The sequence below is a fragment of the Larus michahellis genome, chromosome 9, assembly GCF_964199755.1.
Source record: "Larus michahellis chromosome 9, bLarMic1.1, whole genome shotgun sequence".
Classification (NCBI taxonomy): Eukaryota; Metazoa; Chordata; class Aves; order Charadriiformes; family Laridae; genus Larus; species Larus michahellis.
Window position 1 is genome coordinate 12,003,602 of NC_133904.1, and position 17,582 is coordinate 12,021,183.

At 36.8% G+C, this 17,582-nt stretch overlaps 1 protein-coding gene across 2 annotated transcripts in view; it reads left to right on the plus strand.

Annotated features, from left to right (window-relative positions):
• The window catches only part of LOC141748777 (NAD(P) transhydrogenase subunit alpha-like), a 58,655-nt gene that overhangs the window by 38,274 nt on the left and 2,799 nt on the right, over nt 1–17,582 (plus strand). Inside the window, exons 2-4 of one of the 2 annotated variants that reach the window (XM_074601349.1) lie at nt 788–836; nt 6,951–7,038; nt 8,086–8,179. In XM_074601349.1, the coding sequence (XP_074457450.1) occupies nt 788–836; nt 6,951–7,038; nt 8,086–8,178 (230 nt within the window). In that variant the 3' untranslated portion in view covers nt 8,179. Of the gene's footprint in view, nt 1–787; nt 837–6,948; nt 7,039–8,085; nt 8,180–12,661; nt 12,854–17,582 lie in introns of those variants that run through there. The other variant, XR_012589097.1, reaches the window with a different exon arrangement.

Genomic DNA, 17,582 nt, shown 5'->3' on the forward strand with positions numbered 1-17,582 from the left:
TTCTGTGGGTCATCATGTTAAGCATGGATATGTGTGTACAATCAGGCATATATATTTATATATTTCTTTTATATATTTATATAAAAATGTTTATATGCATATATGGGCTAAGGGGAAAGAGAGATGTTCCTTAGTCTGCTTCACAAAATGACTTCATTTCTTTATTAACAAAACACAGTTTATTCACACACAAGCCAGGAAAAACAAAGTGTCCTTTCCTAATCCTGCAGTTTTGTTATTGGTTTTCCCACCTCATGTGTGAGTGGAATTGAGGTTGTCACCTCATTGTGGTCAGTTCCACACCTTTTTCAGAGTAAATGGCATGCAAACTTGTATAAGCAGCATCTGAGCCAAGGCCCTTTTATAAACCAAACTTTAATTTGTTATTGTTTTGGCATCTATGAATGTGTGTGTGAGACCATGTGGGCTGGCTGTGGAAGGCGCACTATAAAAACTAACAGTGGAATGTTCATCTGGAGATGTTCTGTGTTATTTATGAAAACTTGGGGCCCAATCCTGCCACCTTCTCTCACGCTAACCAACCCACTAAGGTCAGCCAGTGATAGCACTTTAAGTATAATCTTTAAGTATGACTTATGCGCATAAAAATTTACTGCATTTCGTATATGGATGGAACTTTCAAACTTCATAAAGGAATTAGATAAACTTGTCTGCTGACATCCATTGGGTATTCAAATGCAATCTGTGCCTTTGGAATTAAGTAAAAACTAGGTTGATATGAACTAGGGGGTAAAGTCTGTATTTGGATGTATCTTTTATTTTATAGGCGTTTACTATAAGGACCTGGTTGTGGGAGTTACCAAAGAGACGCAGAGGTGAGAAGTGGGTTGCAGACTCTCTTATGGGTGTCCAGTCCTTAATACAACAAGAAATAAAAGTGTAAGTGGAACATAACGCTGACAAAGAAGCAAAGTTCTCTACTGAGCAATACAAAGAAACTGGAGCAGTAATTAATGTTGTGAAAACTATATTTGGTTCAGGTATTGTTTTAAAGGTAAGTTTGTCACTTGATGTGAATAATGTAACCATATTTATTCTGAAGATCCAAAGTTTCTTTTCATAATTGTACCATTAGTTGAATTACCTATAGTATGAAATCATTCAGCAAGAAGAGGTAGCTTCATATATTTGCAGTAAAGAACGGATATTATGTATGCCAATGCTGTAGACTTCTATTAAATTTCTTTCGCGTTGGAGATCTTGTTTTACGTATGTCCCAGACCATTCTCTTAGTGATCTCTTAGCTTGTGTATTGTTTAGCCAGATAAGTCACCTGCACGACTGGTGGAATTCTGGTCACTTAATGCAGACTAATTTGATCCACTTTTGTTTACTATTGCTGGTCCTACAGCCTCAATCCTGTGCCAGGGTCTGTTACATCTATACTTAGTAATATTGAGAACATAGTAGATGGCAGCACAAAGGAAAAGATTCTATATTATTATTTAAAGCTGAATCTTAAATTGGACTTAATACTAGCTTAAATTATTATTACTATGTTTAATTAAACAATCATGATATGTTTTCTGTCCAAGCTTAAATGAGGATCTAGGAAGGATCAAAATGAGGATTAGAACCAAGTCCTCCTGACAAACTTACTGAATGCAAAGCTACAGTTCTAGCAATGGACTAAGTCGCTCAAGGATATGATGCCCTTAGCATGACGTCTGCAGAGTACTACCAGACAATGACAGTGCACTACTATTATTCTTGCGTACCAGATCATACTGGGCTATTGTTTGTCCTTTTTTACCAGACAGGTAGAATTATCTCAGAAGGGAGACTAGAGCAATGCTGGCAGTTTCTAGAGCCTGCTTTCCAGACGGTCATTGCAAGAGGAAGAACCAGCTGAAATACTGTCTACATGAAGTAAAAACAGAGCTAGCAAAGGATTGTTTTCCTTACCAGTTGGGGCACCCAGCACAACCCAAAGGAGAGAGTGAAAAAGGAACTGAATTAACCTAATCTGTGTCAGGTAAATGTGAGCGTCAGTTTAGAAACTGTAACAATTTGAGCTTTAGGAATACTCCCCTGCTTTTTGGCTTCTGCTTTACACAAGTGGTCCTAAAGAAATGTTTTCAACCACTTTACCAAAAAGGTTGAACTTTTTTTTTAGGGCTCATGTATCTTGTTTTCTTTTTTTCTGATGCTTAAGCATCACTCTTTCTTTTTCTAAAATAGGCTATACATACCCTTTCTAAGAATTATAGCTGTTATAGGTATAAAACTAAACTCACTTTAGTAAATCCATTGAGACATATGGTAAGAAATTCCATCGACAGCACAATAAATGTGTCTTATATTTGGCATAGCTTTAACATACCACTTTTTATTATTTTTCCATGATATTCTCTCACATAAGCACGAGTGCAATATAAGATTGTTTGCAAAGGAAAGTGTGAACTCATCACAACATGCAAACAGGATTGTCTTCAGCTTGGAGTGGAACCTGTAATACTGTCTTTGAAGTTGCTGCATTTATTTTGAGGCCTGGCCCTGGGGACAGTATGAACTGGTTAAAATAATCTCACCCTTCCTAAACTTGCAGCCTCTGACAACTAAAGGTGCAAAATTCTCCCTGCTAGTTTTGAACTCTGCCTCCCCACATAGTATCACATTGCATTACTGACCAAACAGTCAAGACGCGTTGTCATTCAGTATAAGACACATTTTGAAACGATTCAGATTTGGAACTGATTGCAAAGCCATTTAGCTTTCTATAAGGAACTCGTTAAAAAAACCCCAACAAAACCAAAACACAAACAACTAGTTTAAATACTGAACCAATTATTTACTTACATAGGCTACATATTGAAATGGTTTAAAACTTGAACCAGTTCATCTCAAGCAGAATCAATTTGCTAAAGATATCAGACGCATAAGTGCTTCATTGAACAAGGCATTTTCCCTGCCACTTGCTGCCTTACCACTGATGTTTTATTCAGAAATCATCTGAAAGCAGTTTTTCATATCACTGCTTATGATATCATAGCATTCCACTGTGGAGGTACAGAGTGAATGTAGTCCTCTGTTTTCCACATCAAGCTTAACATGCTGTAGCAAAGTAATTTTATGCATTTCTTTTCTGCTCTATATATATCCGAAAAAGTTAAGTGCCCTTTCATAGCAAGAAGGATCCTTGGGCCACTCCTGCTTAGCTGTTAACATCCTCTATGGAAAAGAGAAACAACTCTTCCCTGGGATTTTGTTTCTGCAAAACCTGTTCAGGACTTGGATATCTAAGTGTCTTGAGAATCAGTAAACAATAGACTTGACTTTTTGTGTTAAATTGTAAAAAAATCCCAAACCTATATTTTTATGCAAGAGTTTTTAAAATCTTGACTAAATTTAAGAATAAGGTACAGCTGGCCTGATGTACTCGGAGGCTAATGCCTTTATCATAGTACGTCTAGCAAAGGGACATGTAGGGACTGAAGATCAATCAAACCGTAAGTAGTTTGCTTTCTTTAAATCTGAACAACAATTCAAACCAAGATCTCATGTTGCTTTAGAGGAGAGCCATTTATCAAAAAGTTTTGGCACTTACTGCAGTCTGTACAGCAGCAATTTGTCCTCCCTTCTCTTCCTCACTAGAGGTGAACACTAAGCTACTATCAAAGGAGAGAATTGGTTCATTTTCTCGGATACCTGTATTCTCATGCTATTACTCTTTGGAGTACCCTGTAAATGCTTGAGATCTCATCAGCTTTCACACTAACCCTGTCTCAATTCCATTATAACTCTGTGTCATCATGTGCATGTTTATGCTATATGCCATGTATATGCGGGCTTAGACTTGCCAAGGAGAAAAGAGTTAAGAGAAATTAAATCTTCATCATATTCTTCTATTCCCACTTTACTGCCACAGTGCTGTCACCACTGGTTTCCAATGAAGTTCAGTTGCCAGTATTTATCTCGATCCTCAGCCTCACATCCTACACTTGAGGGAGCTGGAACTATATTGGGATGCTGGTTTAAGAATGTGGCAGCGAAGAAGAGACATGGTTAATATCTTGCGATTTAAGTTTTCTAATGTCAAGGTTTCTTACATCATCCCAATAAGAAACCTCACTCTAATTCTGATGGAACTAGCTCTAGACAGAGGTGACAGTGAGACTTTTGTGTAAGTACTAACCCTGACTCTGGTTGGCAGGCTCAGCACAATGATGCAAAGCATTTTTCTGTGACCCATGCCTACTTGCAGGTGGATGGAAAGAAGTTGCTTTATTGTGTGCATCCTACCTGGTTTGGCCCTCCATGCTTTCAGGAAATCATCGAGAATCATCTACCAGTAATTTTTCCCTCTTGGAATAAGATTGACCCAGTAGAATAATAATCTAAATGACAGGCTTTCTTGTGATGAATATATATATATAGCATTCCTACATCTCTAGAGACACAAAACAAGACTTTGTCCTGTACATGTGGAAAAAAAAATAAAAATCTACTCATCTTTCCAACTTTGTGCAGCTTTCACCTGACTTCAGTAAGGTTTGAATTGGATCAGATATGAAGAAAGACCTTCACCCACAGCATAACAGTTTGGTTCAGTAGATTTGCTCCTTCATTTGTATCTCTGTAAGGAAATTATGGCTGTGACCTCACACTTTAAATTACCTTTACTAAGAAACATTTCCTACTTACCTGTTTCCAAAGCCAAATTATGTTTATGATAGGGATTATGTGTGGTGTTTGCAATTGAAGGAGACTGGACCTCATGACTTAGATTGTGCCCTTTAGTTGCACCTTCTTATCTTATTAAAAGGGGTATTTTTCTCTTTTGTTGCAGGACATGAAGGTAAACAAATAACTTTTCATGTAGTCAGCCACAGTGAAGTTAAGGGTGGGAAAAATTACAAGCCATGATAATGTCAGCAGTCAATATTGTTTCTCGTTACAGAACCATAAACAAAATCATGAAACTAGTCTCTAAAAGGTCTCGATGACAGCTCTGGTAAACTTAAGCAATCTGGCTACAAAGATGAATGGTATTTTCCTGTTGCACATTCTCTCTCTTTTTCTGAAGCTATTTAAATTTAATTAACCTAGTGTCAAGCTCTCTGATTTCTGTCCAGTGTTCTAACACAGGGCCCTAAATGTTCATTTTTTTATTTATTTATACCAACTTCTCTTAAAATATTTGTTTTTAACATTTATCCTTTTATTTGCCTGTAGACCAAAATAACTTATTACCTCAGGATTGTATGGCTGTGACAGTGAAGCAGATGGTACCCACAGAAGAAAAACAGTTTTTTGACTAATATAGAAAGCATGTGTATACAATGACTGTCTTGTCTTGGCTCAACTTGGGTATTAGCAATTCTAATCTTTGCCAGTCTTTTATTTCCTTCCACTGGGTGAAATTTCACTTTAGTGAAGCCAGTAGAAATTCTGCCATTAACTTCAGGAGGAAAAATTATCACTCACTGTTAGCTACAAAATACTAATTTTGTAGAGTTGTATAAGAATTCACAGAATTGACTGCCTATCTTACCCTGCATTACTGACAATGGACCAACTTCTCTGGCATCTTTATCCAAGGAATTGGGAGAGTTGCACTGGATGCACCCTGCTACAGCATTTAGATCACTGATCTTAATCTGGTTTTAGATCTGTTACCTTTTAGGATAAGGAGGATTTTACTCCATGCCCAGCTTAGTTTTATTTTAAACATTGAAAAAAGGAGAAAAATTTTTAAGTAAAAAAACACACCCCAACAATAAAAATGGAAAAAGAGTTCTCCCAGTGTTCAGTTTTTCTAAGCAAAATCTTGAAGTTGCTTGGCCTTTTGGCCAAATACTATAAAGCATTAAGAAACACATAGTTAACTAGCCTGAAAATCTTTCTTTAACAAAACAAGCTCAAAACAACAGCAACTTCCCTCCAAATTATGCCTTCAAATTACGGGATACCTGCAGCACTTTTGAAGAAATCAGTGATTCTTTCCTTAATTCCCCAATAAGTAAAAAAAAACCCAACAAAACAACAAAATCAAAACCAAACAAACACACCCCCCCAAAAAAACCCCAACAACCAAAAAAACCCCAACAACCAAAAAAACCCTCAAAACCCACCCACCAAAACCTCCATGAGTATTGAATGTTGCTAACAAAAAGGCCTGCTGTAACAAAGATATATTCTTTGTTCTAGTGTGGTCCATATAGCTACAAAATATTGATACAAGACAGCATTTTAGTGAATATTTTCTGGGCCACCTCCTGTTCTCTGAACAAAGAACAATAAATTGAAGAGATTTTTGAGCAATAGCTTTATTGGGAGAGATAAGTTGTACAGGAACGCTTAAGCAGCACATAACTATGAATGCAGCTTGTGTTTCAAACATGCTTCATTTTGAAGGTAACTGGAAGGTTTGTCCTGTTTTCCAGTTCATGTAAAGTTTATTGTTAATTTAGCAAGGGAATCTGTGCTGTAAATTCCTGGAATAGTTATGAGCAGCCCTGTGCACTGTCCACATTCTGTGCAAGTGGGATGACAGTCAAGTATAGGCATGTCAGCTGATCCACAGAATTAAAAATAAATAATTCAAATATTGCATTTGCAAGAAGCACTTTATACTATGAGTCACCACCTTTGGTATGCATTCTTTTCCCAGTATTTGTCCTCCATCAAGCATTTCATTTTCAAGCCACTGGTATAAATTGGAATAACACTTGAATATACTGTTTCAAAATCTATTGTTTTAAGATGTCCATTATGCTATTGTAGTTATGAGGCTTCTATTAATTATCTAATTGATTTGGTTTGTGTATTTTTCTCAAGAGGTTTTGGCTCTGCTTCTGTAATTTGTATACTGAGATTGGAACTCTAAGGGAGTGTGATATTTCATGGCATATTTTTGGTGTGGATACTTGAATGTTTTCTGATCTTATCACTACCTATCAACAATGTTATCTGTTTACATGTTACAGATACAAATCAGTAGTGCTGGCATCTAATCCTTTGGGCAGGGATTTTACTGGTCAGATAACGGCAGCAGGACAAGTTTCTCCTGTGAAGGTACAGTTGCTACAACTGATAATGACAGTAAAATTTTGCCCTGGAAAGCTAGATTACTAGTGTAACAAAGCAGTTCAGCTCTCCCATGTCACCCTTCTAAAAGATAGCTAATAGTGTTTGATTTCTTGTGATATTATTTGGGTTTGCTGGATGGTACTGGCTTTAGATGTTTGAGCCATCCTGTAAAAGTTGATTTAACTTCATTTGAGCATTTCTGAATGCAGAATTTTCCTGATTAGAACCTTTTAAGACTTCCCCAAAGGGTCAGGATCAGATTGTTCACAGGATGGTCCCAAAAAGGACGCTGTACTAGATCTGCTTCTGCTTGGTGGGAAACTAACACGAAGGACTTCTCCTGTCTGTTCTCACCCACCTTAATGCAGTACAGCCAGGGGCAACTGAAGTTTGTAGGTGAATGTATGTTTTAGTCCTGTCTTGGGTTTTTCATTTATTTTTGGTAAACGCTCAATCAATCGCAATTATTTTAAGTGTAAAAATATCTTAAATCATGTTATACCTCAGAAGGATACTCGTTGTTGGTTGTTTTTTCTAAGGATCTTAACACAGTGTATTTTGTCATTCTGAGACTGAACTCTGGCTTCTGATACCCATTTCAGCATACCCGTTAGAATTCATATCTGAGAAAAGCTATAGTGAAGGAATATATTTGCATAGCTGAACAAATAGGGTTAAATCCGTTGTTATTAAAGTTTGAGTTAAGGTCTGTGTCCTGTGGAACAGAAAAAGTGGCCCTAGTCAGGTTTTGTTTAACTTTATGTTTTTCAAACTTATTTCAATCTTATTTCCTACATATGGCACCTTTTTTACAGATGACACCTGCTTTTATAGCCTAAACCAGCTGTTTAACTATGTTCCATTGTTGAGATAAGATTTTTTTTTTTTTACTTCCCTGAAGTACTTACAGTTTTTAGCCTCTGATGCTCTTTAAAGTTCAAGTGCTTTTGAAGATAAGGCATACTGCAGACACAGCATGTGATGGAATAAGTGAACATAGAATGCACTTTACTATCTGTTTGATCTCTCTAGATGCTGATAATTGGTGGTGGCGTTGCTGGACTGGCTGCAGCAGGAGCTGCCAAAGCAATGGGAGTTGCTGTCAGGGGATTTGATACCAGATAAAGTAAGAAAATATGGCTTAGAATCTAGAACACTGCTTAACACTTTATAAAATATTCTGGTCAAAGTTCTGCTGTCCTTTGCCCTGAAGGATGCTCATAGAAAAAAATCTGCCAGTTTTCTCTGTCACCGGCAATAACTTGCAGAATTTTTACTTAATTTATTGCTAGTTAACACAAACTTCAAATTAGTGATTTGAGTATTCAGAAAGAGAACATAATTAAAAAAACCTTAAGTATGCTTCTTCCCTGCTTCCCAGGCCCAACTTAAGACAAACATAATCATCCTCCTCCCTTCTTCCTAGTCTCAACTTTCCTCATTTTCTCTAAGGCCATCCCAATTCCTTTGAGCGTGGGGTTCTGTGCAACTGTTTCTGACCCGTCCCTCACAGCTGCCCCTGCCCCAGCATGGGTCATCCTTGGGCCATGATTCCTTCAGGTATGGAATTCCCTTTGCTATGGAATGCCTGCTTCCAAGAGTGTCTCACTGGGTGCCTGTCTCCTCAGCACCCCATGTGTCTCTTTATACGTCCTCACATCTCCCACCTTAGCAGCTCCTGCTCACATGTGAGTAGGGGTGCCATGTGCTGCTCTGGCAGCTTTTGGGGTGTGAGATGGTGTTTACATGGGTTTCAGAGCCAGCTGGAACTGGATGGCACAGGGCGGTTCATGGCCTTCTGCTCAGGTCACCTCTGCAGCCCCTGCCACCAAACCTTGCAATTTATGCTCACTACAGTGCTCACACATGAACTAATTAGGCACTCATGCATGTAATAATTGGGTGTTCATGGGTGCATTAATTGTGTGCTCACGTGTTAACACTGCAATTTATGTCCAGGGTGCTGGTGGCCACCTTTTCCACAAGGGCACATTGCTGGTTCATGGTCAATGTGGTGTGCACAAAGACCCCAGGTCTTTTTCTACAAAGCTGCTTTCCAGTCATTGGTCCCAAGCCTATACTGGTACATGGTGTTATTCCTCCTAAGGCTTCTAGCTGGCATTCTGCTATAGATTCCATCTTCCTGCCTGTCAAACTGCTTCATATTCAAACTTTCAAAAACTGGAAAACAAATCATAATTATTTAGGATAGAAAACCCTGTTACGTCATTTAGTCCATTCCTCTGCCAGTGTAATCCATTAACTACAGTCCCTTTTTATTTGAATAGTCAAGTTTGTGTCCCAAGCAACTGAACTTCTGTGGTTCTTCTCACATCCTTTGGGAATCTGTTTACTTGTCATCAGGAAATGCCTTTTTTTTTTTTGCATTTTATTGAGACAGTTGTGTAGATGTGATTGGGCTCTGATGCTATATCGATGTCGGGGGACTGTGTCACCTGGCCCTCATAAAAATAAAATGGATATCTGCACAAAAACAGCTGTTCCTCTGCATTACGAGATTGAGTTGGGACCTTGGTATTGTAGCAGTGATGGTTCGTACTGCAATTCTAAACATATGTTGTTAATTAATATGTGTGTATCTAGATATGTAGTTAAAACTATTAATGAGTAAAGGCTTCAGGATTAGGTTTGATTTCATTCTTATGCAATGGTTTAGAGTATTTCCTTCTTTGCTCATTATTTCCTAGTAATTTTCAATTCATATTAAATGTGATTAATATTTTACACTTCTGAAAGCACCCAGTGTGTATTATGTATCTCCCCATGTACCCTCTATATTTCTAGTAAGAATTATTAAGCTTGCTTGGTTTGCTTTCTTAAACATGAAATTGGTGAAGAAAGGTCCAATTCTAATCACTAAGAGTCTAATCACTACGAGTATGGTGGAGTTACTGAGAGAATGATCAGTAATTATGGAGCTGAGGCTGGAGGTAAAGTAGAAATTACTCATCCTGTAGAACTTTACATTTGTAAGGTGTGTTGATTATACATCAGCATTTAGAAATAATTGATGTCCAGAGAAAGTACAAATAATGTCAGTGTTGCTCTAACAAATGAAAAAGTAATAGATGTTATAGTAATAAAGACTTGACTGTCTTTGAAGACACTGCTGAAGTTTGTCATGGAATCCTTACCAATGTGTTCTAGGATAACAAAGCAGAGTCTTTCATAAGTAATGAAACCACAAATTGGAATATTATCCAGACACCGTTCCATCTTTGAATGTTTTATGTGTTGTGACTTTTATAAGCATGGTAACATCATTTTTAACAATTATATCCATAAATGCCCTTATTAATTAATCCCTAGAGCTTTATTAACAAGAATTTTGAATGTCTACTTCCAAATATAGAAAAGGAGAAAGATCAATTTAGAGATTTGTTTAATTTCAATATGAAAAAAAGTTCTGTGTCACTATTTTACAATATGAATGGTAAACTTTAACGGATTACCATTCAGAGGAATATTGTTTTTAGATGAAGACTAAGTTCAGGTGTGATCTGGGAAAGAAAAATCATGCATTTTATACTGGTAAGATGATATAAAAGTCTGCTGCCAGAGCATATATTAGAGTATTGTCTAGACAATTCAAGCTTTACCAGTTGGGGTTTTTTTCAGAACAGCGCAGTCTGAAGTCATGATATACTTAAGAAGATGGGAGACCATTTTCAAAATGTGTGAAGTTGTAATCAATCTTAGACTTTTTCTTTTATTTATCTCTTCAGGGGGCACATTTCCAACTTATTTCTTTAGTCATATTTTTCTTTTTCAATGGAAGATTATTTTTCTGTAGTGATCTGGTTCTAGCAGTTAAAACTTGAAGAATTGTAAGACAAGCATCATAAAACTGATGATATCAAATGTTCATAGACTTGTTAGCCTACACTGTTCTTCTAGGAGGGCCTAGCTTTGTCTCTTGATTTTTTATTTTTTGTTTTGCATCTCCAGCTTTCTGCTAAATTGGTTGCCAAAACTGTTTTAAATTTGTAATATTGGGGCCTGATTAAGGATAGTTAAGTCTGCATAATTCTGTTTAGCAGAGCTGAGAATAAATTTGCTATCATCATCTTCTCTTAACTGGAAAAGCCTAGTTAGACCCTTTTCTCTGGCGGGGAGAAATTATTCTGCTAGTTTTCTGTTGAAATTTTGAATTGAAATACTTAGATTTTATGTAGATCTTGCAAATTTAAAGACTCCTGTTATTGAACCATTTCCAAGTATTTTGTTCTGAGTCAGGTTGTATGTGCCTGAACTGATCTAATGTAACATATAATCAACAGTTTGGGTATTGGTTGCCTCTCCTCTCCACGTGGGCTACCTAGACTGCGTGTCCCATCTTGCACTATGTTTGTGTTGGTGGAGCTGTGGGCTTTAGGTACACAGAAGGCCTGCATATATGCCATAGGGCTCACAGGTTTGTTAAATCTATTAATTTAAATGCCCAGCTTACATAGTGAAAAACTTACCCAAGTTGTGAGAGTCTCGTAGTGTGAAAACAAATACAAATTGTGCCTGAGAAATATCCTCTATGCACCTGCTATTCTGTTCCTCTTCAGTAGTAACTATAATGCTGCAATTTTGCCCTCTTTCTGGTTCTGTGTTATTAGTTTTCCTTTGTAAAGACCCATTACTTGAAGCAATTAAAAATGTTGTTATTTCAGTGTGTGGGAATTTACCTGAGAAGTCTCTCATCAGGAACCAACTTGGGAAGTGAAATATAAAGCAATAGCAGAATGCTTGCAGTCTTCACTGTCCTCCAAGTATTAGATACATGCATTGGCCTATTCTGGAAAACTAGGTGAAAAGAACATTCCAGCTAAAAATATTTCATTTTTACCTTGTATTGACTTCTGTGGCTGCCATACTTGACATCATGTCATGACTTACTCCAGGATGTGTATTGAAGCTAAAATGTGTGGCTGCATATGGGATGAACTGGCAACTGTAATGCCCAGATGGCTATCCTGGAATGATACAATGAAAGAAGAAACAATAATTTAGGGTACAGCGTTCAAGATCAGAATTCAATATAAGTTGTTTTCAGAGCATGGCATTAGAATTCTTTTGTGGGTTTTTGATGTTCTGCATTCATAATAATGTGAAGGGATGTTAAAGAAACATGATCTTAATCCAGATGTACTTGCAAAGAATTTAAGTTTTGAAGGTATCTCTATCTTCTTCCTTGGGATTGACTGGAGTGCAGTTAATCTGTGAAACACATTGTGCAATGTGATTCTTATCAGACAATCATGAGGTGTTTTCAAATTTGAAGAAGTAGTTATTTCTTATTCTCAAAAATAAGCACCATATGGTTTTGTAACCAGTTCCCCAACTGGCCTCCCAGCTCATTTAGTCTCTGGCTTCCTGACAAAATTGCTGACTTTCTCTGGTCATGCATCAGAGTAAGCTATTAGTTTTAAACAGAATCCTCAACTTGTAAAAGAAAGCTTTAGCAACTCGTGTCTGCAGTAATATGCAAATTTGATTTACTAGCATGTATAAAACAGGCATCAGATCTGTGGAGAACATGTGAAAAGTTTCCAGTACATGAAAGCTTTGACAACTATTTATTTTTCTTTCTCATCAGGGTGTGGTGAACACTGGTTACAAGGACTTGCCAAGTAGAATGGCTAGTCAAGCCAGTAGCCTTTATTCCAATAACATCTTGAAATTATTAAAGCTGTTTCTCCTGAGAAAGAATATTTTTCTCTTTGAACAACAGAACGATTTAGATTGTGGGGCTATTGATCATGTCATTAGAAGAATTTTGGTAATGAAGGTGAGTTTCAACACCACTTAAACATTTTTTGATAAAAAAGTATAAAATGTGTTGTATGAAAGCAGTGATTTTGTTAGTGAGTTTAGTCATTCCAAGGAAACATTATCATTCAATGTCTACATGATAATGTGATGAAGGGAATTTCTTGCATGTTTCAAGGACTAAAATATGGTGCAAAAAGAAATTCATAAAAATTTTGATACTTTAAAACTACTGTTGTATTTTACACTTTTGATTTTAAAGAATGCCTTACTGAGAATCGGCCGGTCTCCTGAGCTACTGAACTGTGCCTTAAGCAATATGACTTCAAGCGCTAGATAGTTTATGGACTCAAATCAGTATGTATTGAACAAAGGTGCTGACAAGTACGAATAGGTGAGCTGTACGCTCAAAAGGACTTCACGTAGTGCAAGTACTTCAAAGGCCAAATGGTTTGATGACACTTACTACATCTTTTGCCAAGGTCAGGAGAGGTAGAGCATTGTTGCTTATAAAGGTACAGTGGTTTTCTATTGAAACAAGCAGGGTTTTAGCCTCAGAATATGAAATCTATTCCATCCCTGACATGACATCATTAGGCTATATCCTGCGTAGTCTCTGTTGTAATAGCAGTAGCCCTCATACCTTCCTATATCCTTTGGCCCCTTATTCTGGGAGGAAAAAAGGACCTAGATATACAGTTAAATCAGGAGGCAGTCTTAAGATCTGCGAAAACTGGTATTACTTGTATGCTGGCTGAAATTTTCTGTATGCAAGATGTTTCTTGAGATAGACTGGTGCTTTTTCAGTTAAGTTTATTTTGGATGTAGTAAAGAGGAAGGCTTAATTTATGTAGTCATGGTGAGTTGAAGATTGACAAGAATCCATATTTGCCTACAGGTAGCATTAAATCAAAGTACAGTCATGCTAAACATTTAAATATTGGCAGACTGGAATTACTGTTTGGCTAACAAAGTGTTTGTAAAGAGAAGCATATTCATGTTCAGCTTTTAAGGAATGTAGTCTAGGATTTAGGTAGTTTTTCTTATTCAGTGTTTGTTTTCTGGGCTTTTTCATGTTTGTGTGTGTTTTGAGTTTTTTGTTTGTTATTTTTTCCCCTCCAGTGTCAAGCGTATTATACCTGAAATACATTGGGCCAGATTTGGTGCAGTAAAAACACAAAGGTGGTTTTTACAACTGACTGAATTCAATGGTCAGTTCTATGTTACAGACCAAGGGTTATCATAATCAGTATAAGGCAAAGGCTAAATCCCATTCTGTTTATTCATGTGAGTAATCCCACTAATGTCAGAAGGACAAGTGAGTAACTGTAAGAGAACTTTGCCTGAAGGGTCAGTCCATAATATGATGAAAGGCAAGATACAATACGAATCAAAATTTTTTACAATAAGGGTGGCAAAACACTGACTCATGTTGCCCAGAGAGGTGGTGGATGCCCCGTCCCTGGAAACGGTCAAAGTCAGGTTGGACGGGGCTCTGAGCAACCTGATCTAGTTGAAGATGTCCCTGCTCATTGCACGGGATTGAAGTAGATGGCCTTTAAAGGTCCATTCCAACCCAAACTATTCTATGATTCCATAATAATGATTGCTTTGTTCTACAACAGGAAGGTGTAAAGTGTTTTTTCAATAACCGTTCTCAAGTACAGCACCCATTACTATTAAAAAGAAAAGGCACAAGAACAGGAAGAGACATTCTCTTATAAGCTAAGAAAATGATGACCACAGCTGGAATTTATATAAAAGGTACAAGGGAATTAATTTGTCTGTATTTCTTGTTGCTAGTTTGGCATTTAAATGATGGGACATGCTAGGAATAGTTATGTAAAAATAAAATGAGCTCCTGAAAGGTAGCGTGAATTAACACTGAAAAGCAGTGGTAAATCAGGGTTGCTCACATATCATGTTGTTTTCCTATTGAATAAAAGGCTAAAAATTGAACTTTTCAGGATCCTTGGTGAATCATTGTATACCTTTTGTTACCAAGAAACTTCTTCTGATATTAATTATGTATGAAATAAAGAGCCAATATGGTATAGGTTAGGGACCCAGTCCAGGGCCAATTGAAATTAACGTAGGCTGTTCTCAAAAGCTTTTGGATCAGGGCCTGTATATACTTCATAGCTCCAGATGTCATTATCTGTGGTGAAATATATGTATGAGGTGGAAAATGGATCATATAGCAAGGTTTTTATTATGTTGAATAATATTTTCCTCATAAACAAGATTGTTACGCTCTTTGCATTAACTGCCTTTAAAAATAATGATAGAATGAAAAAAGAATAATGCAAATGATAACAGAAAAGGATACATATAGCACACCTTTCAAAAGGTTCACTGCCTTCAGAGCTCCTGTTCAAGGTAAATGAGTAACAGTAGAACTATCTATTAGTCCAAGGGAAGCAATTTTTGTTGGTAAGAAAGTCGATTTTTAAAGGATGAAAACAGAGAAGGAAGTCTGTTTCACTTAGTGAACTGTTCCATAACCAAGCTTTGTACAGCATCTGAAAGACTTACTGCCTTCCTTACTGCCTCCTCCCAGGGTCACTGACTTAAAATGTTTTGTTCAAAGGATCATCCTTGTTTGAAGATCTATTTTCTTTGATTAATGTCAGGCAATTTGTATACAAGTATAAAGGTTTTTATTAAAAACCTCCTAAAATGATAGTCCATCTGTAATTTAAACTCCCATGATCTCTAAGAGTGAGATTGTGATATCTTTCTGCATTGGGCTTTGTCTTGATTGGAGAAATTCATACTGTACATTGATTTGCTCAGAGCTTACTTGGGTATATTTAACAAAACATTGTGCAAGTGATGACAAAATATGTCTCCAAGTAAAATATCATATTATCTTGGATTAATGAAATGATCTAGTCTTTTCCTAAAGAGGGAAAAACGTTTCCTTAAACCACCAACACATATGGTCAAAGAGACTAGTACTGGGAGCAATAATATTTTCTCCCAAGGAAGTATTGTTGAACTCTTTGTGTGGTCTGCATCTTTTAACAATGTTCAGATGCTACACTGTGGTCTGTATTCCTACTAAAGCAGTAAAGGTTTTGAGAAGTCACTGGGGAATTTATGACATATTTGATTTTGCTTTTTTGATGAACTATTTCTCCTTATTTGCCCAAGTAGAATATTTTTTATTTAAGAAATTTAGTTTGGCAGTCCCCTGTGCATCTGCTGGATCCTGGGGTTCAGGATCCTGGGGTTCACTTCATCCTCAGGTTGACAAAGATTCTAGAATTCCAAAACTAGATTTCTGGCAAAAACAATGTATAGAAGTTAGGTGCAGGAAATGCCTTCTGCCACCGTTGGTGTCAGTGACACAGCTTCAGCGGAAGTAGGGTTTGGGTTCTACGCCTGTTTTTATTTTATGGTTAATAAAGAAAAGTGGGATTTTTATTCTTCTGAGTGCATATTTTTTTCTTTATAGGTTTGGCAGGTATTTTAGGACTGATGGTTGTTTCTCCTAATCCTTGTTTTACTCAAATGGTGACCAGATTTGTTCTTGCTTGGAATAGTGGTTATCACACTACCCAGGGAGTCACACCTGGCCTCCATTTGCCTCTCATACCAGAAATTGTATTTATTATTGCTAAGTGTACTTTCTATCTGCTGCTTTCTTCTCTCGTATGCTTCGTTATGACAGATTTGAGTTCAATTTCATTAGGAGGGACCTACAGGAAGCCAAAACAAGGTTAATGACTTACCCAAAGTGAATTACAAATGAGATTAGAATTTATGAGTTCCTGCCTCAAAACTTTTACTCCAGGCACTAAACAGTGCTGTTTTCATCTTTACTTAGATCCATGATGCATATTCATGCAAAGAGATTTTATGGGCAAAGGCTTTTATAATAATTGTTACTTGTAAATATAGGAATACTAATATAAGCATTGGCTTTATGCTTACCTGTTGTCTCTCCAGTTATTTCAATCAGTGGGTTTGTCGTGCTTATTAGAACCTCATACTAATTTGTCTGTGGGTGCAGATATAGCAGATTTCATAAGCTATCCAGTCAGTTTCTGAGTTCTGAATAGTAATCTCTGGTCAACCGGTGATGTGATAAAGGTGGAAAACAGATGCTAGGATCACAACTCAATTTTTTCAGTGATTAAAGACGAGAACCTTCATGCTAGTATTTTTCTAAAATGCTCCCCAAACCCATGTATAGAGACAAAGTCTGCATCAATAGGAAAGAAAGATGTGTTTAGAATTTTTTAGAAACTAGGAAACCTATGGAATAGAGTTTGCAACAGAAGGATGGGTTCTACCTAATGGAAGATGAAAGGCTATTTGCACTAATTAAAAAGATTATAGGGTAGTTCTTAAAACTAAAGACTGGAAAAGCAGATAAATTAGATAACTTAATCTAGAATCATGTTTTGTAATTCTCAAGGAAAAACAAAGGTAGAATTTGATAAAATTATTTTTAAAAAATAGCATAAACAGTCAACAAAAAGTTCCATCTAAGTAGCAAATGAAAAAACTAAGCAAACATACCATATATAGTACCATAGCCATGCTAGTTTAGGAAATAAGATGGGTAAGGAAGGCCTGACTTTGAGCGAGAACAAGCAATCTATTTAAAAAGAGCTCAAATAGTTAATACAATTGAAAATGCTCCTGCTAAAAGGAAAGGAAGGAAAAGTCAGACACCGTATGGGAACTGAATTTGCAACTAGAATAAGCTGCAGAATACAAAATAAGTTACACCAGTT